At 56.0% G+C, this 22,922-nt stretch overlaps 2 protein-coding genes across 4 annotated transcripts in view; one reads left to right on the forward strand and one right to left on the reverse strand.

The window, feature by feature from the left end:
- The window catches only part of PTPRN (protein tyrosine phosphatase receptor type N), a gene marked incomplete at its 5' end in the record, with an annotated part of 31,066 nt that extends 21,855 nt beyond the window's left edge, over positions 1 to 9,211 (forward strand). For 2 of the 3 annotated variants that reach the window (XM_079710347.1, XM_079710348.1), the window contains 14 exons: positions 89 to 175; positions 505 to 584; positions 754 to 818; positions 1,484 to 1,702; positions 2,132 to 2,332; positions 2,433 to 2,580; positions 2,742 to 2,815; positions 3,023 to 3,100; positions 3,213 to 3,332; positions 4,426 to 4,592; positions 7,818 to 7,871; positions 8,502 to 8,566; positions 8,786 to 8,859; positions 9,076 to 9,211. In XM_079710347.1, coding sequence (XP_079566473.1) covers positions 89 to 175; positions 505 to 584; positions 754 to 818; positions 1,484 to 1,702; positions 2,132 to 2,332; positions 2,433 to 2,580; positions 2,742 to 2,815; positions 3,023 to 3,100; positions 3,213 to 3,332; positions 4,426 to 4,592; positions 7,818 to 7,871; positions 8,502 to 8,566; positions 8,786 to 8,859; positions 9,076 to 9,147 — 1,504 coding nt within the window. In that variant the 3' untranslated portion in view covers positions 9,148 to 9,211. The remainder of the gene's footprint in view (positions 1 to 88; positions 176 to 504; positions 585 to 753; positions 819 to 1,483; positions 1,703 to 2,131; positions 2,333 to 2,432; positions 2,581 to 2,741; positions 2,816 to 3,022; positions 3,101 to 3,212; positions 3,333 to 4,425; positions 4,593 to 7,817; positions 7,872 to 8,501; positions 8,567 to 8,785; positions 8,860 to 9,075) is intronic. The other variant, XM_079710349.1, reaches the window with a different exon arrangement.
- A 4,113-nt stretch (positions 9,212 to 13,324) lies between these two features.
- Positions 13,325 to 18,178, reverse strand: DNAJB2 (DnaJ heat shock protein family (Hsp40) member B2; the record flags this gene model as incomplete). The annotated part of the gene is made up of 8 exons (XM_079710051.1): positions 13,325 to 13,683; positions 14,531 to 14,601; positions 14,791 to 14,893; positions 15,125 to 15,217; positions 15,972 to 16,094; positions 16,282 to 16,335; positions 17,365 to 17,474; positions 18,114 to 18,178. The coding sequence occupies 8 exons, from the start codon at positions 18,176 to 18,178 to the stop codon at positions 13,325 to 13,327; spliced, it is 978 nt and encodes a 325-aa protein (XP_079566177.1).
- Positions 18,179 to 22,922: the final 4,744 nt, after the last annotated feature.

The raw sequence follows: 22,922 nt of genomic DNA on the forward strand, positions 1-22,922 counted from the left end.
TGGGCTGCTCCGCACCCCTGGAGGTTGTTTCAAGATAGTGGCCTAGAGGGTCCCCACTTTCCTTCCTCTGCCGGCTCCCCACCTCCAGGCCCCTGAGTCTGGCTGCAGGAGTGAAGCTTCTGGAGATCCTGGCTGAGCATGTGCACATGTCCTCGGGCAGCTTCATCAACATCAGGTGGGGCTGTATCTGGCTGGGGCAGCAGGGATCTAGCAGGTAGCTTGAAGCGGGAGGTGGCTGGAGGGGCTCAGGGTAGGAGGGGAAGACAAACTGTGAGTAAGGGGCCAAGGTCGGGTCAAAGATGTTTCCAGCTGCACTGAAGGTACAGCCACACCGAGCCCTGCTACTGGCCCAATCCAGTATCTTCCCAGCCTCAAACACCCCTGTATGGCATCTCTGATTGGTTTTAGCCCCATCCTCTAACAGGGAGAGGGCCAGAGACGACCTCTCATTTTGAATCTGGCGTCTGTGGTGGGTGAGGCAGTAACATACCTCCTATTCGGCAGTGTCGTGGGACCAGCCCTTACCTTCCGCGTCCAGCACAATGAACAGAACCTGTCTTTGGCTGATGTGACCAAGCAAGCTGGTAAATACTCCTTGACCCCAGCCCGAGTTGTATATATCCAGGCCTGCGGCTGGTGCTCCCCTTGAAATATTCCCAGCCCACATGGACCCTGCCTGCCACCTGGCATAGCATGACATGGGGTGGAGACCACATGGGGCCGGACAGAATCTGACCTACATCCTCCCTGCAGGGATGGTGAAGTCTGAACTGGAAGCACAGACAGGGCTCCAGATCTTGCAGACAGGCGTGGGACAGGTATGAGATAACTGAAGGATCAGTCAAAGCCCCAGAGGGCTGATGTTGCCCACGAGAGATGAAGGCAAACGACGGGAGAATAGGAGCTGAGATCTATCCGGCTGGTCCCCCAGCTTGGCCAAAGCAGCCCTCCCCCATGCAGTTTTCTTTCTGACCAGCAGATGGCCCCAGCGGCTCCTGCTCCCCGCAGGTCCAGCCTTCTCTCCGAAGCCAGCTTACTTGGAAGAACTACCTGAGATGGCCATAGCTGTCCATAGATGTTCTAGAGCAGAGTCTCAAATTCCAAGGGAAAACATGACACAGAAAGGACACTGAACTCAAAATATGCTTCTATTCTGCATCCAACACTGATGCCTCACATTCTACTATTTGATCCCTTGGGTCTCTCTACACTTCTCTGTATCCATTTTTAAATGCAAAAACTCCTAGGGAGGGTCACCCACTAAGTCTCTGGCAGTGCAATGTGGTTGAGTTGCCTCAATGGGGATTGAGAAGGAAGATCTTCGGCCTCTCCAAGTCCTTCTGCCTGTACCGCCATGCCCCTGCCTCCCAGCTTTGCCCCAGAAGATATCCTAGCAGGGAGTGGGCCATGGGACAGGGGTGGGAAGCAGCTCCTAAGTCTCCCCACACCACCGCCCCCCTTGATTCTAGCCTTGTTCCCACAGAGGGAGGAGGCAGCCGCCGTCCTTCCCCGACCGGCCCACAGCACCTCTCCCGTGCGCTCCGTGCTGCTTACTCTGGTGGCCCTGGCGGGTGTGGCTGGGTTGCTCGTGGCTCTGGCAGTGGCCCTGTGTGCGCGGCAGCGAGCGCGGCAGCGGGACAAGGAGCGCCTGGCTGCGCTGGGACCCGAGGGCGCCCACGGTGACACTACCTTTGAGTACCAGGTGTGCAGCCCCAGACGCTTGTTGATGAGAGGGAATGGAAGGGGCTCGGGAGTCTGGGTCTCGCCTGGGATGAGGGTGGGGAGCTGGATGTCCAGGCAGGGGCTGGAGAAGCCCCAGTGGGAGTGCTGCGGGGCCATTTTGAACGGATGGGAACTGAGAGCCCATGGTTGCTGAAGTTCTCCCCGGTGCTGCGATTCGGGGGGGGGCTCTAGGCTTCTGCTCTGTGACATCTGAGGTTGTCATAGGCACCAGCCAAGCAGAACAGCCCCGAAAAGGATGAGAGCCATGGCAGAAGACCCTACCCCAGAGGAAATGGGTTTCATTCAAAAGCAATCAAGGACAAGCCTAGGGACTCTACTGAACTGAGCTCAGGACTCTGTTGGGGAGGATTCAGGGGACCTTGGACCCTGCCCCATCCTTCATGCGCAGGACCTGTGCCGCCAGCACATGGCCACGAAGTCCCTGTTCAACCGGGCAGAGGGTCCACCGGAGCCCTCTCGGGTGAGCAGCGTGTCCTCGCAGTTCAGTGACGCGGCCCAGGCCAGCCCCAGCTCCCACAGCAGCACACCGTCCTGGTGCGAGGAGCCCGCCCAGGCCAACATGGACATCTCCACGGGACATATGATTCTGGTCAGGACAGGGCATCGGCCCAGAGGGGGTGAGGGGACCGGACGGTGGGAGGGGCAGGGCTGGCAGTGGGGGCCAGCGCCAGGCTGTGGTGTCCCTGTAGGCGTACATGGAGGACCACCTGCGGAACCGGGACCGCTTGGCCAAGGAGTGGCAGGCCCTGTGTGCCTACCAGGCGGAGCCCAACACCTGTGCCACCGCCCAGGGGGAGGGCAACATAAGAAAGAACCGCAACCCTGACTTCCTGCCCTGTGAGTGAGTCCTGCTGACCTGCCAGCCCCAGCCCTCTGTCTGCTGGGAGCTCTGGAGGGCTTGGGGGCGGGGCCGGGGTCCTGGCTCAAGCTGAGTGGCAGAGGTGCCAGGACCCCAGTGACTGGAGGGGCTTCTGGGGTGGGATGCGGGGTCTGTGCAGATGACCACGCTCGCATCAAGCTGAAGGTGGAGAGCAGCCCTTCTCGGAGCGATTACATCAACGCCAGCCCCATTGTGAGTGGCCCCCACCTCCTCCCCCTCTTCATCCTGCCCCCATAGACTCTATTTCCCCACCCAAGGCCCCAGAATTGTGAGCCTGATATCCTAGCATGGAAATGGGGCTTCTCAGGCTCCCCCAGACCCTGGCCCGCTCCCTTTGACCAAGCCTCTCCATAGTGGCATTTCCCATTCTGGCTCATGATGTATCATTCCCGTCCGCAGATTGAGCACGACCCTCGGATGCCAGCCTACATAGCCACACAGGGCCCACTGTCACATACCATCTCAGACTTCTGGCAGGTGGGCTTTTGGAGGGAGGGCTTTTCCAGGGAGTAGGCACCCTTGTGGCCAGCCAGGGCCAGCCAGGGCCCAGGGAGGTTAGAATGGAGCTTACCTGTGTCTCTGTCCCTAGATGGTGTGGGAGAGTGGCTGCACCGTCATTGTCATGCTGACCCCGCTGGTGGAGGATGGTGTCAAGCAGTGTGACCGCTACTGGCCAGATGAGGGCTCCTCCCTCTACCATGTGTATGAGGTCAGCAGGACCCCACGGCCAGGAGACGATGGGGGTGGAGAAAGTGGATGGTGCACCACTCATGCATGTGTGAACATATGTGTATATAAACATATCTGTGCATACACATATATTCACATACATGCATATACATGTGTGTATGTGTGTCCAGTCTAGGGCCAAAAAGCACTTGTAAGGACCTATGATGAAAGGTACAGATATAAAGCTATAAAACCACTGAAACTAAGGTGAGAAGCTACAAGTCAGGAGTACAGTTTTGAGACAGGGGAGATAAGTATACTCAAAGGCCAAGATTGAGACCTACTTTTATTGAGCCTAACTTAGATCTGAGTTTCCTGGAGGCTGAAGCAAAGAAAGAAATGCCACCAGTCACATATATTGCTTATTTAAAACAGAAACAAGCTTTTTCATTAGGAGAAAAGATAGGTAGGGGGGAACTGGGCAGAGGCAAAGCAAGGGAAGGAGCAACACTCCTGACAAATGGGAGGTGACACCCCCCCCCAATAAAACAAGAGACATTAATTGCACACATCCAGTTTCTCATGAGCACTGGATAGCAGTTTTGCATCATCAGATGAGCACGCAACAGTCTTTTTTTTTTTTTTTAAGTTTTAAAAATTGGTCTTGCTTGTGGTTAAAGAAAAGAATCAAATGAAAATACAGAATTTTATCAAAGTTTATGGTGTGTGTAGCAAGACACTTTGCTAGTCTCTGTGCAGAAGAGGAAGGAGAAACTTTGAATTCAAGAAGCTCACAATATTAGGAATTCCCTCGCGGTCCAGTGGTGCTTTCACTGCCCTGGGCCTGGGTTTGATCCCTGGTCGGGGATCTAAGATCCCTCAAGCCACGGGGCGCAGCCAAAGCAAACAAACAAACGAAAACTCACAATAGTTGTGTCTAGATGAAAAAGCCACCAGTTGTCCTGAGCAGTCCATAAGTGACACAAACAGCTAGGGTTCTTGGGGACAGCTGGAACAGTTGGGGCGGGCGGTTGGGTGAGCTTCCTGGAGGATTTAGAATTTGACTGGCCTGGGAGGCCGGGAGGATTTGGGGATGCCCTGCCGCGCTCAGGCCTGCGCCCCCTCCTCCGCAGGTGAACCTGGTGTCGGAGCACATCTGGTGCGAGGACTTCCTGGTGCGGAGCTTCTACCTGAAGAACGTGCAGACCCAGGAGACGCGCACGCTCACGCAGTTCCACTTCCTCAGTTGGCCGGCAGAGGGCACCCCGGCCTCCACCCGGCCCCTGCTGGACTTCCGCAGGTGAGCGCCCCAGCGCCTGGGTGGTGGGGCGGCCCGGGGGAGGCTCCGAGGAGCCGGGGAGAGAGCAGCACAGGAGCAGGGGGCCGGGAGCCAGGCTCCCTTACCTTCTCCCAGTCCATCAGGTCCTCCTAGGGCCCCAGGTCAGGTGAGGCAGATCCTCTAGCCTGACCTGGAGCCTCGGCCTCAGGTCCGCTGGTGCCCCCTGCTAGACCCCCCAAACCAGGACTGACTCTGACCTCCTGGACCCCCTTCCAGACACCACCTCCCAAACCAGAACTGACGCTCTGTCTCGCTGTGCCCATTCCTCCACTGCTGTAGTCCAGCCCCTGTCTGCTCTCTGTCTGCTGGCCAGCTGTCTCCTCCCTCTCTCTTGCCCTCTTTTTCTCCCTGCCTCTCCGTGTCCGGTGCTTTCTCCATAACCCCATTCCCCCCAAGAAGGGCTCACTTTGTTTCTAGCTCTCTCCCTCTCTCCTTCTCTCCCTCTCCTCGGTCCCTGCTGCCTGTTTCCTCCTGTCCTGTGCTTCCAGGTGGCCAGCACTAGTCTCTGTGTCTGCTGTCCCCTCGCTGGCTCTCACTCCCTCCTGCCATCCCCCTTCTTTATCCCTCTGTGTCTCTTTGCCTCTATTTCTCTTTCCCTTTGTCTTTCCCTCCCTTCCTTCCCTCTTCTCTCCCCCCTCCCTCCCCCGCCCACCTCTTTCTCCATCACTCTGTCTCGAAGGCTGCCTCACTCTTCCCCTCCATCCACGTTCCCCCCTCTCTGCACCTCTCCCTGTCCCTCCTCCCTGCTCTGTGTCCTCCACCCCCCTCCCATGTCTGCCTGTTTACTCTCTCTCTGTCTCTGTCTCCCCCCACCATCTCTCATTCTCTTCATGGCTCTGTCTCCCCTCTCTGTCCCCTCCCTCCTCCCTCTCTCTCTCTCTCTCTCTCTCTCTCTCTCTCACGGCTGCCAGTGTCATTTTTGTGATCTGCAGCTAGTATTCTCACTCCAGTTGCATAGTCACAAAAGTGATCATTGGCAGGTGTGGCCGCTGCACGGACAGGACATGAGGATGTGTGGGCCCAGGGACCACCCTGAAGGCTGCTGGGAGAGCCGGGGGCTGGGGGGACTCAGGCAAGGGACAAATACTATCAAAGGGAGTGCGGGAGGATCTCTGGATTCTTGGGGACTCAGTGGAACCAGGTGGGGGCTGGGACAGGAGGCTAACAGGGGGACCTGCCCTGTTCTGACGCTGAAACCGTGACCAGGCCAGGCCTCCAGCATCCCCTGCCTGTCCCCTCCCTAGACAGGTGGCTGAGAAGCCTGCTGCCATGGCAGGGGCCTCACCCACACTGTGGCCGCTTCCTGCTTCTCTGCCCCTTGCCAGGCTGGCCTGAGGTCTCTAGGCGCTAGGCAGAGAGCAGAGGGGCACAGCCGGTGGGGTCGGGGGGCAGCAGAGGGAGGAACCTGGGGATAGTTTCTGAGCCTCAGGACAATGGTTTCTAACTGGGGTCCCCGGGGCCTGAGGCACAGGCTTCTCAAAAGCAACGCTAGGGGCTTCCCTGGTGGCGCAGTGGTTGAGAGTCCGCCTGCCGATGCAGGGGACACGGGTTCGTGCCCCAGTCCGGGAAGATCCCACGTGCCGCGGAGCAGCTGGGCCCCTGAGCCATGACTGCTTGGCCTGCGCATCCGGAGCCTGTGCTCCACAGCGGGAGAGGCCACAGCGGTGAGGGGCCCGCGTACCGCAAAAAAAAAAAAAAAAAAGCAACACGAGGGGCATCAGAGCTATTTTTTTTGTTTTCCACATTTTAAAATCTTTATAGAACTAGTGCATGGACCTGTTTTAAGGCTGCACAGGTTAGCTAAAAGGTTCTATTTCTTTGCTTTAGGCTGGGATTATGTAAACTCAGTTGGCATTAGACACCCAGAACAAATTAATTGCTGCTTAATAAATATAGTTTGGTGAAGGTCCACCAGAGGCAAGGCAAAATAATTCTTTAAGTCCTAGAAAGTGACTCTGAGCAAGTTCCTTGACCTCTGTCTGTTTTCTTACCTGTGAAATGAGAATGATGACCCATACTTTAGGGGTTGTTGCATAAAGTCTGTAAAATCTGCTTTAAGTGCTTGGCATGTAGCAAGGGCTCTATTAATTCTAAATACTGTTTCTTATCATTATTATTAAATGACTGGGAACCACTGTGGCAACTTCTGTTCAACCCCAGCCCTGATGTACCAGCCCATATGCTAGAAAACCATGTGGACTCCTGGAAAACCTTTCAAAGTCACCTGGCCCCTGCAAGCCTGGAGGAACATCACTAAGTTCCAAGCTTCCCCTGAAGTACTCTAATAACCCCTCAGAAGGTCCTCCCTTGCCCTGGCCCATTGGAGGTATCAGAAATCTGCAAGTGACTCTCAAAGCAGGAATGTCATAAGGGACAAGGGCAGGTTAGACTGGGCCACCGAGAGAGGAACAAACCCCCTGCTCATTGCTGAGCTGCTGTGATCAGGGCAGCAGAGTCTGAGGTCCAGGTGGACCAAGTCGGAATATGACCCAACCACGGAGCACCAGTGCGGAGGCAAGACTTATCCGGGGAGACAGGCGCAGCATCATATTCAGAGCGGAGGTGTTGTCCTCCCCTCGCCAGGGGAACTCTGTGCCCAGGGCTACTACCCGACCTCACTGCTGGTGAGGACCGCAGGAAGCCTGGGTGGAGAGCGGAACACCTTGGGCAGTTGTAGGCGCAGAGCAAGGATGTGGCAAGGTTGACACCCTTGAAGTCACCAGAAAGCCCTGAACTCCCTGAACTTCTGGCAGAAGTGGCTGTTAATATTATGTCTTATTATTAATCATACTATCATTTAATGAGCACCTACTGTGTGCCAGGTATTGCACTTAGTTCTTTACATGGATTATTTCACATAATCATAGTAAGAACCCTAAGAAGGAGGTTACTACTCTTATCATTCCCATTTTACAGGTAATAAAACTGAGGCTCAAAGAGGTTAAATCAGTTGTTCCAGGTGCACAGCTTGGGTACATAGCTCGTAAGTGATGAGGCAAGCCCAGTGCCACCTACACTATCTCTGGTTCTTTGCCTCCAGCCCTGACTCCTGTCTCCAGCCCTCTTCCCTCCTCTGCCCTTGGCATGTGGGGAGAAAAGGACGAAAGAGAGGCCCTCAGGTGTGTGTTTCGGTTCCCCTTTCCCTATGCCGGTGCGCCCTGACCTCACGCCCATTTCTTATTGCAGGAAGGTGAACAAGTGCTACCGGGGCCGCTCCTGCCCCATCACTGTGCACTGCAGGTACGTTCAGGGGGGCTGGGGTGGGGATGGAGGGGGACAGGACAGCCCAGGCCAGAGGGCCCTGAGGTGGGGCATTCCTGGCTCCCACCCCCTCTCTGGTCCTGCTCCCTCGGCCCACCTCCCAAGCACGCTGCCTGCCTGTCCCCTTGACGCCAGCAAACCACAGCCCATGGGCCAAATTCAGCATACCATCTGTTTTCTTAATGGCCCATGAGCTAAGAATGATGTTCCTATTTTTTGAACAGTTGAAGAAAAAAGAACGTACTACGGAGACTATACGTGGCCCACAAAGTTGAAAATAGTTACCATCTTGTCATTTACATAAGAAGTTTGCTGAATGAAAGCCTGGCCAGAGGCTGGAGAAAGCTATTCCCTCCCGCTGCCTCTGCCTCAGGGCAGAGCCAGGGCTATCCTTTTCGGTTAGCTCACTGCCCAAGAGACACCCCACGGGTCACAGGCTCCCCACTCGAGGCCCAGTTCCCAGGACCCAGGGGCTACGGCCGTTCCCTCACCCTCCGCTCACTCATCCCACCCCGTCCCCAGCTAACCCTAACAGCTCCACCAGTCTCCCCGTCTCCTCCCGGTTCCTGCTGGGTCCCAAACTCAGCCTGTCACCATCTCCTCTTTCAGTGACGGTGCAGGAAGGACTGGCACCTACATCCTCATCGACATGGTACTGAACCGCATGGCAAAAGGTGACGACCCCCCTCCCCCCGGCCACAGCTCGCCCACAGCCCAGCCTCTGATTAGGGTCTCCCCAGCCCCCGGGATCACAGGAGTTCGTGGAGGGCAGGTTGCCACACCCCCAGGCTTTCTCCAGTCCTCCAAGCCTCCCACCCCAGGATGCCCTAGGCTTTCGGGGTCCTACCCTCCTCTGGACACCCCCTGAGCAGCCCCGTGCTCCCCCTACCCAGGAGTGAAGGAGATTGACATCGCTGCCACCCTGGAGCATGTCCGTGACCAGCGGCCTGGCCTCGTCCGCTCCAAGGTAACCGTTCCTCCCTGCACCCACCCTAGCCACCACCCTTCCCCAACCAAAGTGGCAGCAGCCGGCCTCTCCTGCCTGCCTCCATACCCCTCCTCTGGGAGGGCTCCCTTCCCCGCCCCCCGCCACGCAAGTGACCTCCCCAAAGCACCCCCCACCCCCGGGGCAGGAGCAGAGGCCAGGCCCCCCCGTGACCCTCCTCCCCCTGCCCCTCCCCAGGACCAGTTTGAATTTGCCCTGACAGCTGTGGCGGAGGAGGTGAATGCCATCCTTAAGGCCCTGCCCCAGTGAGACCCTTGGGGCCCCTCCGTGGGCAGCCCAGCCTCTGCTCCCTCTTTGCCTACGTGAGCATCTATCTGTGTACTCACTCCTCACTTCCCCACCTGCCACCTTGGCCCCTCTTGGGCATGTCTAGCCCTTCCAAGAGGAGCGTGTAAAGAAGGGGAAGTGGGAAGGGGCACCCCGGGAGCCCTGGCATCAGTCCCGTGGGGGAGCTGGCGGCCGGCCAGGAGGAGAGGAAAGCCAACAGTTCCACCCCAGAGCCGCCTCCTGCCCGAGTTCCCTGGCCCCCATTCCCCGCCACTCTGGATGCTCCCAATATGTCTGTGTGGATGCCCTCCACCCTCCGGTGTGGCTAGAATGGGGCGGAGGGGCCACCATGTCCAGCTCTTCCTGTTCTCCCGGCCGCTGCTGCCCGCTGACCTGCCTCCACGACCCACACTCTGGCCCTTGCCCTTCCTACCCCGTCCCCCGGCCCTCCCGCCGCCACATGCCACTCAACTCTCTCCCCCTGGCACAAGAGAACATTTCTAGAAAACTCTACTTTTGTATCAATGTGAATAAAGTTAGTGTGTCGTGTGTGCAGCTGCAACCCAGACTCCTACGCGTTTCTGTCTGCTCCGCTTCCAGACTCCAGCCCCGGCCTCAGCCTGCAGCCGGGCCCTGCTGCCTCTCTCAGGAGATGCAGAGAGGATGATGGGAGAGCCAGGCTGCCGAGTCACGCTCTCCAAGGCTTGAATGGTAGCTAATAACAATTGGGCAGTGGTTTTTTTATGCTGTGCTCCCTACGTGTCTGGCAGTCTCCAAGGTGCTTTACACCCATTAACTTGTTTAATCTTCAGGACACGCTACCAATTATTAGCCCCATCTTACAGACGAAGAGACTGCGGCACAGAACTTGCCCCAGGTACCACAACTAGTTAAGTGGTGGAGTTAGGATTCGAACGCAGGCACGCTCGACCTCTTTGCTGCCGGTCCTCTCAGTTCTCGGGCGGCTGCTTCATGTCCTTCGGCCTCAGGAATAACGTACATCGAGCAGGATTGAGGTTAGGACTAAACGAGGTGATGCAGGCCAAGTGCTCACCACACCTTAAGCACAAGTAGCTAAACTCTGAGAGCGACTCGCAGACCAGGCCTATGAGATGTGACAACAGCCGTTCACCTGGGGACAAGGGGCACTTTCTCCCCCCTCCCCAAGAACGTTCCACCCTGTATGGCCCCAGAGGAGCCCTCCTCTGCATGTCACGAGGTGTCCTTGTCAAAGGTGGTAGATGTAGAAATGAGGCAAGAGAGCCTTGGGCATGGAGGTACTCGGGAGTTAGGGCCACCTAGCCTTGCCAAGGTTCCGACCCGTCACGTGAATAATGGCCGAGTACCACCCGTCCTGCGCAGGGAGCGAAGGGACCAGTGAGTGGACCACAGGCCCTTCACCCTTCACCTGTGCTCTGCTGAGGTTCAACACCACTGGTTTGTCATCTCAAAGGCCGGAAGTGGGCAAAACAGCCATTTTACAAGCTTCCAGCAGATTCTCTCTCTCTCAAGATAGAGGCTTGACATTCCTCTTTCAGGGCAGGCTGCTTCCTTGCTTTGAGAAAAATACAATATAGACCCTTTGGCCACTGAAGATGAAGCCAAGTGCTCATCCCGGAATGGAAGAGAGAGTTGGTGGGGAGCCACACCTCCCCGCTTGACAGTAGAAAGGTGCTTGTCAAAGGTGGCTGGGAGGGCATCTCTGCAGGTGTCTGGAGAGAAAAGGGGGAGAGGTACCTGGCTTTCTCCTCCCTGGGGCCCTGATGAGTTTGGGGCCTGGACCCTGGGTGGGGTGGACGTGTGCCACTCCACATGGAGAGAGGCAGGCCTCTGACACTGCCCACTGGCCTTAAGCTAAGGAGACCTGTGGAGGGGACTCAGTCTCTGGGCCTTGGGAGGAGGTTTTTACGGGTTTTTCACCACGTGTTCTTCACCACGTGTTCCCGGCTTTCTGTTGGCCCCATGCTTTCAGTCAAGTCATTACTCAGTCTGGTCCTAGCTGTGCCGCAGAGTACTGGGTGGTGGGACCCTGCGTAAGGGGAACAACAGCTGCCTGGGGAAAGCCAGCTGTGGGGCCCCAAGAAGTGAGGGCCGAAGAACGAGCATTTCATGGACATCTACAACGTACTCAGAGAGGGCCACCTTGGTCAGAGAGGGGACTTCTGCTGTCAGCTGGGAAAGCCTGCAACCTCTGGATGCCTGGGCAATAAAGGGAGGTGTGTCACCCGCTGGTCCCCCAGGGGTCCCCCCGCCCCGGGAAAGGAAGCACAGGGAACACGGCACACCACCAAACTCTCGAAACTCAGCTTTATTGAGTTCCAGTGTCTCCCTCTTGGTCTGAGCTCAGCCCCGCTGGCTTTGATAGGTCTCTGAGACTCAGCGGCCCAGGGTCTGGCAACACCCTGGCTCCACCACTCCCCTCCCCAGCCACCGGGCTCCCCAGGGAGGGAGGAGGAGAGGCAGCTTCTGTGGTGTTGGAGAGAAAGAATGGGCAGCGGGGTCAGAGGCCGAAGAAGCCATACAAGCAGCAACATGCCCAGAGCACCCACCACACACCAATTCCAGCCACACACCGCCCCCCACCACCACCACCACCGAGAGGGCTAGCTTCCAAGCTCCCACGCCTGTCAGCCTTCTGAGACCAAGCCCTGCTTAGCCGATCAGCCGTGGCTCATTCTCAGACCCCGGGACTGCCCACAGGAAAACAGCCTCTCCGAGATGCCACAGGGCCTTGACTGGTACACTCTAACCCCGGTGCTAGCAAGAGGTGTAAGGGGAAACAAAGCTCAGGCCATTACCCCTTCATCCACGTTCTTGCCACCCCTGCCAGGGACAAATCAAAGAACACGATCGCCCCATCTCACAGTGAGTTAACAAGCCGACCAGGGCTGGAACTACATGTCCCAAGATGCACAGCTCCATAACTGTGCACCACTTCCCCCAAGCATGATCTAACAGAAAGGAGGCATGGTGCGTTGCATTCTGGGACTTGTAGTCCCCAAGAGACAGCACCGAACACCCAGGGAAGCGTTTACAGGCTAAGACTACTTCCCACCCAGCCCCCACCCACCACCCAGGCCCGGCTCTACGCTCAGCATGGGCGAGGGAGAGGAATGGAGGGTCCCCTCCCGGTGCACAGGGTTGGGCGCTGTCCTGTTGGAACTGTGCAGCCATTCTGGGTCCCGGACATCCAGCTCAGAACACATCTGGGGAGAGAGCGGGGGCGGGGTGACAGGAGAGAGGGTCAGCAGCAAGCCGTGGAGGACGGAGCTGAGCATGCAGCCCTGGGCTAGCCCTGTGGCCTCTCCCTGAGCCCTGATGCATGGTGCAGGAGGATGGGGTATGGTCCCCTCTTAAGCCTCCCTCCTGGGGCAACCTGGCCTTATCCCCCCTCTCCAGGGTTAGCCGGCCTCACCTCTGGCTAGTCCCAAGGCCTGGGGCAGGCTGAGGCAGCAAGAGGAAGGGAGGAGGAGTAGGCTCCGGTTCCGAATCTGGACGGCCGAGAGGCTCCCGCCCCACCCAGCTAGTCTCCCCGGAAGACCTTATGGCCCTACTGGCCACAGAATCTTCCTCGCCACAAAGAGGCCTTCTGGGGAAGCAAGAAGGGAGTCCCAGCCAGACGGCAGTGAAAGCAAGCGACGCGGCCCGCGGGGAATTGCAGAGAGAAGAGTGCGAGGGAGAAGCAGCACCAGGAGGGAAGCAACAGAGACGTCAGAGCTCAACACTGCGCAGAAACCAGGGTGGGGTTGTCTGCAGCCGGATAAGGAGAGCCGTGGCTGCCGACTCTGGCTCAGAGAACCTCAGGCCAAGTCCTCCTTCCTTAATAGCATCAGCAACACAGGTGGCAGAAGACCTGGGCACGAAAGGCCTGACCCAAGCCACTAATGCCCCTTTAAACTCCCTGTCTGATAAGAATAAGTGAATCCTGGCTCCTCAGGCCCTCCCACTGCCCTGAGGCCCCCCACCCTGGGCTTTGCCAGGGACCTATCAGCCGTGGGCTGAGCACAGCAAATCCTGACTCCACGCTGGAGGGGGGTGGACCAGGGAGGGAGCACGGAGGTGGAGAGGGGCTCCTGCAACTCAGGCCACACCCCTCTCTGCTCTCCTGACAGTGAACAGGACCCCTGGCCCCCTGAATTGGGTGGGTTGGGCCTGGTGATCAGAGGATGAGGCAGCGAGACGCCTTCTCCTCCGGAGACGGGCTGGATTTGGCTGTGTCACCCCTTGCACCCTCATGGGTCTCCCCCACGCCTGGGTCGTGGTTCTGGGCCTTGGGCTGCCCCTGCCGTCGACGCTGTGCCCCCCGCCCACCTGCTGGTTTCTTCCCAGCTGCCTCCATCTCTGACAGGCTGTAGGCCATGGCAAGCTGCAGGTCCTCGTCATCCTCAGAGAGGTCGCTGTCGGGGGGTCGCGACACAGGGGTCTGCCGGACCTGTGTGGCCCCTGACCTGGAGGTGACAGACTGTTGCTGCTCGCGACGGCTCAGCTCCAAGCCCAGTGCCAGGTCATCCGGGATACCTGCGGGAGTACCATGAGGCCCTCTGATCCAGGCTGCAGGAATCTGGCCAGGCTGCCTCGTGCAGCAGCCACTCCGACCACTTACAGCCCCTCCTCTGGAACTGGTGTGCGTGCCTTTTGGCACCTAGCACAGTGGTTATGAGCATGGCCAGGCATTCGGCTCCAGCAGGTATGAGCCGTCTCCCTTGGCAAGTTACTCAACCTCCCTAAGCCTCCCTTTCCTCATCTATAAAATGGGAATGACGTGAGTGCCTGCATTGTCAAATTGTTCCAGTGATTAAATAAGAGAGCCCATGAAGAGCCTTTAGCACACACAGCTCCCAGAGTCGGGGGCATAAAAGGGTAGTCATGGCGACCATCCTGTACTGCGTGGCAGCGCTGTGGGAAGGAGAGTTCAGCTCCAGGAGCCCTGTGTCCCGAGTTTCATTCCTGGCTTTACCCTTTGCTAAGTAGGTCAAAGCCTTGGGCCTGGGGCTACTTGGGAGTTAGGGCCATTTAGCTGTGCTGAGGCTCAGTCTCCTCAAACGAAAAGTAGGGCGAACGCAAACTGCCCTGCTTTCCCCCGGCTGTTTTACGAATACAAGGGATGTGGTGTGTGCGCAAGTGCTTTAAACATAGTCAAGTGCTCTGAAAACTCCAGGCACCCCACTCAGGATGACGGCGACGAGATGGCCCTCTGAGACTCCACAATCCTCTGTCCCAGCCCCCTTCCCCGGGATCACCATCTCCGACCCTGCCAGTCTGGCCTCCCTGCCCCAGGGGCGTTCAGAGAGGAGCAGTTAGGGGAAGGGGCTTTGGGGCCTGGGGCTTCCTGATCGGGGTTGGGTGGCAGAGCCGTGTTGCTCACCATTGATTGTGACAGACTTCAGCTGCCCGTCCTCCTCCACTTCCACCCGCTCCTGCCCGTTCTCCATGATCCTGGGGGAGATAGCACGGTTCATTCGGCGGGCATGCCCGAGTCCTGCGGGCGCCCGTCCAGGCTCCGGGACGTCGCAGTGGACAGGGCAGTCTGCGCTCTGCCCTCAGGGAGCTGCTCTCCAGGCGTATGCGGCTCCGCTCCACCCCCACCCACCCCACACCCCGTATGGTCCCGGAAGGAGCCCTCACCTGCGCGTCGTGATGCGGCGTCCTTGGACAAAGGTGGTAGATGTAGAAACAGAGCGGAAAGCACCAGCCCCAGGACTGAAGGAGAAAGATGAGGAGGAGAAATCTGGCATTGGGACAAAGGAGGAGGAGGAGGAGGAGAAGAGGATGTTAGACAGAAGCTGTACCAGGCAGGCTGCACTCACAATGGACCAGGAACCTCTGTGGGGCCTCCCCGCAGAGCTGCCCAGAGGCAGGGTTCCAGAGACACAGAGAGAAGGCGTGGGAAGGTGACAAGCTGAGGCAAGGGGCTCCAGGACTCCAAACGCTTGCAAGCATGGGAAGGGACGGCACTTACCAGAGTGTCCAGGGAAGGAGGAAGAGAAGGTGAAGAAAGGGCCCGAGTGTCGGGCACTCCGGTTCTGAAGCTCTGAGAATGGGCCCAGGTCGTCTGCAACGAGTAAGCAGATGAACCATCATCTGGTGAAAAGATCCCCCCACCCCTAGAATGTGTGAAGCCTGCCCTGAAGTCTCGAAATATAAGCTGCTAAGCAACTGGGTACATTTCTGATTTTTTTTTTTTTTTTTTTTTTGCTTGGACTTGATTTATAAATTAAATTCCTTTTTAGTATTATTATATGAAAAAGTTCCCTGGTCAATTCTGGCCAGTATGAAGAATAAAGGAAGGTGGGTGGGGAATAGCTCCTTCAGTCTTATGCACATAAGCCTGGTGTGATGTCAGGCAGACACAGCTACAAGCCCCGGCTCCACCATCGGCTGTGTGACTGTAAGCAAGTTTTCTGAATGTGCCTCAGTTTTCTCATCTGTAAATGCAGATAAAATTATCTACCTCACAGGGTTCATTTAACCATTCAAAAAAGTGGTATCTGTTGTTGTTTGTAACGGCATTATTACTGTCCCATGATGCTCTGAGTCTTGCTTTCATGGCTGTCACTGTGGAGGTTTAACAATGAATTATTGTTATCATTTAATAAGGCGAGTCTCTGAAGTGTCACTACAGGGTCACGCGGGTTCTGGAATGTGTAAGGTTCTGTCCCAGAGCTCACTGGATCCACCCACACAAAATCTCCTGTCCGTGGAATTCTGCTTCCCTCTCAGCCTCCCGCCTAAGGGCCTCCCAGCTGATGGAGAGCAGGCCTGGAGCGAGAAGTCGAGCTTGTCAGAGGCCTCCCGAGTCCACTCACCAAAGAGCTCTGCAAAAGGGTCACCACTCCCGAAGAACTCCCGGAAGACCTCCTCCGGGCTGCGGAAGGTGAAGGTGAAGCCAGGGCTGCCACTGCCAGCTTCCGCCCGACACGGGCCAGTACCTGAAGGAGAGGCAGGATGAGGAGGGGGCTTAGGGCGTGCCCCCTGCCCTGAGCCAGGGGCCCCCCTAAGGCACAGAGACTCCAGGAGCCTCGAGAGCAGAGTGAGAGCAAGCATCCACTGCAGGAATCTGCCCTCCCCCTTCCTCCCTGACCCACTTCCATCCCTGGGCGCCCCCGCTCCACCTACCTGCCCCAGTCAGCCCTTCCCGGCCATAGTGGTCGTAGATCTCACGCTTATGCTCTGGAAAGAGAGAACAGATCATTTCTCCCTCCCTCTGGGATGACGGCCTCCCCTTCCAGGCTAGGGCCCTCAGAGGACGGGCCAGAGACTGACAACTGGAGGGCAGCAGGTTGCACAGGGGACATGCGCTACAGGTTTTAGCAGCAGCTCAGCCCTTCACATAGTGGCTCCTTCTCATCTGTAAAATGGACACAATAACAGCACCGACCTCGGGGTTGCAAGGATTAAAGATAATCCACCTAGCACAGTGCCTGATACATAGTGCTTCAAAAATGTTAGCTAATCATTACTATGTTATTATTAATCAGGGCCTAGCCTAAATGTCACAGAGAGACCTTTCTTGACTACCTAAAACTGGTGCCTATCATTCATTCCTTTGGAATAATCTTGGCTATGCATTCACTTGGTTAATGTGGGCCTTCCCTGACCAGACTGTGATAAACCCATCAGGACTCGTAGTGCCTGCTTGTCCTCCATCGTTCCTCAGTACCCAACAAGGGCCTGGCACCATAAGCACTCAATGAATATTTTTTGAATTAATGAATGAAAGACCTGGAGTCATATTCCTCGAGCAAGTTACTTCACCTCTCTCAGCCTCAGTTTCCTTGCCTGAAAAATGGGGATAATAAATCCTGTCTCACAGGATGGCTGTGAGGACTCATGGAGATTACAACTACCAATGCCTGGCACAGAGGAGGCTCGGCACACCTTGGTTACCTGCCCTGCTTCCTTCCCCTTGTCAGGATCCATGCTGCAACTAGCAGACCCTGGGGAGCAGACACTGAGACAGGGGATCAGGGGAAGAATAAAAGGGTGCTCCACACACAGTAGGTGCTCCTCTGAATTGAAACAAACAAACAAATCTCAGAGTCCCTGTGGGAGGGGGGCACTTAAATGCCAGGTTGGAAAAAGCATGGAGGAGACTGGGGTGGTGGCAGCATGGCTTTGGGAAGGAGTGTGAGGGGGCATGAAGTGGGAGTGACAGGTGCTGCCCTGCCCTGACCCCTGACCCCTGACCCTGGCCCTTACTGTCCGACAGCACTTCATACGCCTCGGCCACCTCCTTGAACTTCTTCTCAGCAAACTCTTTATTATCTGGGTTCTTGTCTGGGTGCCATTGTAAAGCCTTCTTCCGATACCTGCAGGAAGTGGGTTCAGAGGGGAGGGTCAGGAGACAAACGCAGGCACTTCCCACTAGGGAACAGAATGACCCACTTCCTGTTAGCCCACTATAGCCCTTCCACCACTCAGATCCCGGCCGATGCCAGCTACTAGGGCTGCCCCTGCAGCAATGTTTTAACGGAGTCCCTATCTCGCCCCTCTGCAGCCAGTGCTGGGACTATATACTTGTATTAGACGTGAGGATGAGAAAGCCCCAGGCCTAACGCCTCCCTGGGGCTCGCTGGGGCTGGGGTTGCTAAGGACGTGGGTACATGTGGCCGTGGGGGGGGAGGGGCACAGTGCTTGAGCATCTTTGCACTGCATCCTGAGAAAGCACACACCTAGAGGCTGGGGGTTGGCGTAGGAATAAAGGGGAAGGGAGGGGATGGGGGGACTGTACTGGAAAAGAGCTCACACTGCACCTTCCAGCGGAGCTTCACGCTGTAGACTTTCTCCTACTCATCCAGGGGTCTCCTTCCTCCCTGCAGGGGTCACTCTCTGAGGGAGGCCCGCAGTCCTTTCTAAGGACCTGGCTCTCTCAGCCCCGCCTCTGAAGGGCCCCAGGGTGGTGGTGGGGGGGGGTGAGTGGCTTTCTGGTGCACAGCGGAGGCACTTACGCCTTTTTGATGTCATCAGCGGACGCACTTCGCGGCACGTCTAGGATCTCGTAGTAGGATGCCATGGCAACTCGTCAGTCGTCAGGAGGGCCTCCTTGGGGCTGCAGTAGAGAAGGTACAGTCAGGCGGAAAGAACCGAGAGCCCCTCCCCGGGGCTGGAGACCCCGGGGGCGGCGGGAGGCGCTCCCAGGGGGCCGCGGAGCCTGCGGGCTCTCCTCGCGGCCGGTGACTCGGCTCCCTCGGGCAGCCTTATCGGCCCTCGCAGGCCGGTGCCACGGGCTATCTCGGGGCCCGGGGCCGGGGCGCCCTATCGCAGCCCCCAAACGCCAGCAGCCCGGCCCAGGGCCCCCCAGCCTGACCGGGGCCCCCCGCCCGCACCTCCTCCGCCGGGAGTCCCTGGCCTCTTGGAGCGCCCCGCCCCTGCCCCCCGCCGGGAACCGTCTGGCACCGGCTGCCCGGCTCGCGGCTGCTGCGTAGGACGCGGCAGGCCCAGCTGTGGGCGCAAGCATGCGTCAGCGGCACGGAAACTACTAGAGACCCAGAGGAGGCCGGCTCGGCCTGTCACCTTGGGGGGTGGAGGGGGGGGTGCTGCTGCAGGGGCTGCCGGGAGATGGAGGCGGAGCCGGCTATTTTGGGCTTGCACCAGGACAACGTCATCCCCAGATGGGACCCGGGAGACAGCGGCAGGCTCCATGCAGGAGTGACGCACTTGCCAACAAACAAGCCACCCAGCCCCTGGCCCCTCTGTGGCTTTCCTAGAGACAGGTTCGCTGACCGAGGATTACTCACCCAGAGGAAATCACCACTTCAAGGGCTCACAGACTCCCCTCTGGGCCTAAATCCTCCCCCTTCTTGAGATCCCTGCTCTAAGCCCCAGCCCTCAGAAGAGGCTGTCCGACTTCCCTGAGTAGGTCAGACTTGCCTCTCATAGCATCTCTTGGCAACCTTCCTCACACTGGTCAGAGCATTTATTTGTTTGCTTATTTGATTGACAGTCACCTCCCCCACTAGGATGCAAACTCCACAGGGCAGAGATTATGTCTTTTTTCTCACTAGAGTATTCAGGACAGTAATGGGGTTCGAAAATATCCATTGGATGATTAAATAATGAACAGATGGGAACATGTTATTAACAGTTTTGACACATTTGGGAGATTAATGGGATTAATGGGTGGTTAATGGGAAAATGGGGGGAAAAAATGGAGAGGAAGTTCCCCAGATTCGAGGTTTTTCTTTCCAAACTGATCCTGAGTAGACCTCTTCCACCTTAGAGTGATTTCTGGCTTCAGGCTTCATGGGAAAGTTAGAGAACCTTCTAGAACTGGCTCCCACTTGATATCCAGGCCAATCCACAAGCATTAATTGAGCATCTTCTATGTTGTAGATGCTGCCAGGATGTAAAAAGAAGACTGCGGCCCAATCCCTACCTTCACAGAGCTCCAACTACCAGCCCATCAGTATAGACCACTGGGAAACCCCAAGGCTTTGGAAACAGACAGACTTGGGTTTGCAATCTGGTACTACTGTGTGACAAGAAAACCTCTAAGGACTCAGTTTTTCCTCCCTAAATACAGGTAACGCCTAGGGCTGTTTGAAAGTCAAATAAGGTATGGTACATAGTGGGTCTTGGTACAAAAGTTCTCTGGCATCATGACTGGCCCAAGCTATACTGGTTATGTGAATCCAGAAGAACATTTTAGGCTGGGTGACCCAGAAATGCTCCGTCAAAGAGAAGGGCTTGAGCCAGACGTGAGAGAAGAGGCTGGTGTGCGTTTTGTCCAGTTTTCCTGGCTGCTCACGGCCTGAGCCTCCTACTTACCTACATCTGGCAAATTCCCATTGCGTAGGCTTTGATGGAAGACAGGCCACTACCTGCCACAAAACCCGACACTTGCTCTCCCAGACTTCCTGGCTCCAAGGTGTAGGCAAAAGCCGGATGTTCTGCCAGTCGGAAGCTCCACCTGGGACTTTGAATCTGGAGCAAGTCACAGAGAAGCAGGGGCAGTTGAGAATTCATTTCTGCAGTGGTGGCAAGCAGAGCCAGCAGTGGCCTCTAGTGTCTGGAGGAGGAAATGTCAGCCTCGATGCCTGGGTGAGAGGAGGCCTCACTGCAGTGGGTGGAGGGGCCAGGGGTTTTTTAAGCAGGCTGTCCTGTGCCCTGACCTTGACTGTGGTGCTGGCTGCCCAACTTCCCTTGGTGCCTACCTGTTTACGGAGACTTGTTTGGCAGCCCTTGTATTGATTCTGTATGCTACCCAGTGTCTCTCTAATTGTGTGTGTGTGTGTGTGTGTGTGTGTGTGTGTGTGTGTGTGTTGTATGTACATGTGTGTGTGTCGGGGGTCCTTTTCTTTTTTTATTTTGCCAGAGTTAGTTCCTGCTGTTTCCAGTCCTGACTGACCTTGGTATAAGAGGAAGGAATAGATTAGGTTAGGTCACTCCAAAATCTTCCAAATCTCTTTCTTTTACTTCTCTGATCTCAACAGACATTTGTCTAGCACCCTACCATGTATGTGTTTGTTTTTTTGTTTTTTTTGCGGTACGCGGGCCTCTCACTGTTGTGGCCTCTCCCGTTGCGGAGCACAGGCTCCGGACGCTCAGGCTCAGCGGTCATGGCTCACGGGCCCAGCTGCTCTGCGGCACGTGGGATCTTCCCGGACTGGGGCACGAACCCGTGTCCCCTGCATCGGCAGGCGGACTCTCAACCACTGCGCCACCAGGGAAGCCCATATGTAGTTTTATATTAAGAGTAGGAATACAAAGAGCTTTAAGTTTCAGTCCCTGTACTCAGGGAGATGAAAACCTCGTTGGGACACAGACAAATGACAGCCAAGGGAAATTATGTGGAACACATCGAGCAAGCAAAGGGTTAATTTCCTTTGTTCACAAGGAATTCCGACAAATTTATGAGAAAAGACAATGCAGTTTTTTAAATGGGTGAAGGGCACTGACGAGACAGTTCACAGAAGAGAAAATACTGGCTTTTAAATATGAAAAGATGCTCAGTATCATTCATAGCAAGAGAATTATAAAGGAAAGCTGCAGCAAAATACTTTCACTTCTTGGATAATTGACAAAGATCAAAAAGTGTAATATGTTGTATGGACACAGGCGGTCTCATACATTGGTAGTAGGAGGGGTATTTGGATATAACTTCTAAAGAGAGCAGTATGAAGTATATATCAAAATTAAAGGTGTATAGCCTTTGACCCAGTAACGCCAATTCTAATAATTTGTGGTTGTACATATGTGCAAAGAAGCATGTACAAGGGTTACAGCATTCTTTTCATAGCAAAGGATTAAAAACAACCTAAATACTGTATCATTAATAGCAGACTGGTTAAATAAGCAATGGTACAATGTACTGTGGGATACTATATTGTCACCAAAAAGAATAAGGTATATCTATATGTACTGATGTGCACCATCTTCTAGATTTATTGTTAAGTTAAAAAAACAAGATGCAGGGCAAAGTGTTTTTAAGTGCGTGTGCACACATTTGTGTATACATAGATGTCTGGAAGGGAGTACTAACCAAAAAAGTGAACAGTGGTTGCTGCCAAGAGGGGAACAAATGAAGGGGACTTATTTTTGCTGTTTGTCAATCTCTTTGGTACCTTATGAATACTGAAGCATGTGCACATAGTAACTGGTCAAATGTAATATTTTTAAATCTAGCTGGGGAAATAGGATATCAGCAACAAGGTAAGTGCTATGGTACAAGGCAGTCCATGCCAAGTACTGAATGAGTGATAGAGACAGCCAGTAAGAGGGAGAATCTAGATGAGGGAGAGGTCTCCAGTGCCGGATGGGTTCTGGGTGACTGTGATCTAACCTGGAAAAAATGGCAACACTGAGGCCAGCAGGGGGAGGTGGCGTTCCGGAAGGAGGGAGTGCAGCTTCGGAGGCAGGCATGCTCCTGACACATTAGAGGCGAGGGAGTAAACGTGTTGGGTGGAATCCAAGGTTGGGGCTCTGTCTCTTGTGTCTGCCTGCAAGAGGTAATTGTACCCTGGCTTTAGAAGCCTCAGGGATGACAGCATTCCCCTGCACTGAGGGAGTCCCCAGGAGCCAGGCTGGGTGGCGCTCCCAGCTGTCCCATGGAGATCTGAGTTGCCACCTCCCCACACCCACACCCAGTCCAACCTAGGCCTGCCAGGGCTTGCCTGCAGAGTTAGTAGCTGGGAGGCCTCGCGGGGTCAGAGAAGAGGTGGCCATCCAGCTGCCCAGGGTGGGCTGGCTGATACAGCCATCAGGAGGGGAGCCTGGCCACCTCTGTGGATGCCCAGCCGTGTTGGGTGATAAAGATCTCACCTTCCTCAGGGCCCTCCCTCCTGGCCTCTCCCAAACCCTTACCTCACCTATTGGATGTCAGTGGCAGGGGGCTTTAAGAGGACACTGACAACCCCAAAACCTGGCCCCAGAGACACCTGTGCCCTTGTTCAGCCCTGGAAGCTGGGTCCCTCCTCCACCGCACATCCCTCCACCACAGTGCCTGGGCAGGGAAGTGTTAAGTGCCCCTCTCTGCCTTTGAGGCACCTGAGTCACTGGGCACTGTGGAGCTGGCAGGCCCAGAAGAGGTGGTGTCTGGAGAGGCGCCTGTGTCTGCTGAGGGCAGGAGGGGAGGACACCCTAGGAAGGGGAGGGCAGCAGCATAAGCTTCGGCCCAGGCTGACCTGGGTTTCAATTCCGACTCCTCCACTTACTAGCTGGGTAACCTTGTGCAAGTCACATGACTTCTCCAAGCCTCAGTCGCCACATCTATAAAATGGGCATTCATCGAACAAGTCTATTTAACAAATTTGAGAATC

This window comes from Hyperoodon ampullatus (genome assembly GCF_949752795.1).
Source record: "Hyperoodon ampullatus genome assembly, chromosome: 8".
Taxonomy (NCBI): Eukaryota; Metazoa; Chordata; class Mammalia; order Artiodactyla; family Ziphiidae; genus Hyperoodon; species Hyperoodon ampullatus.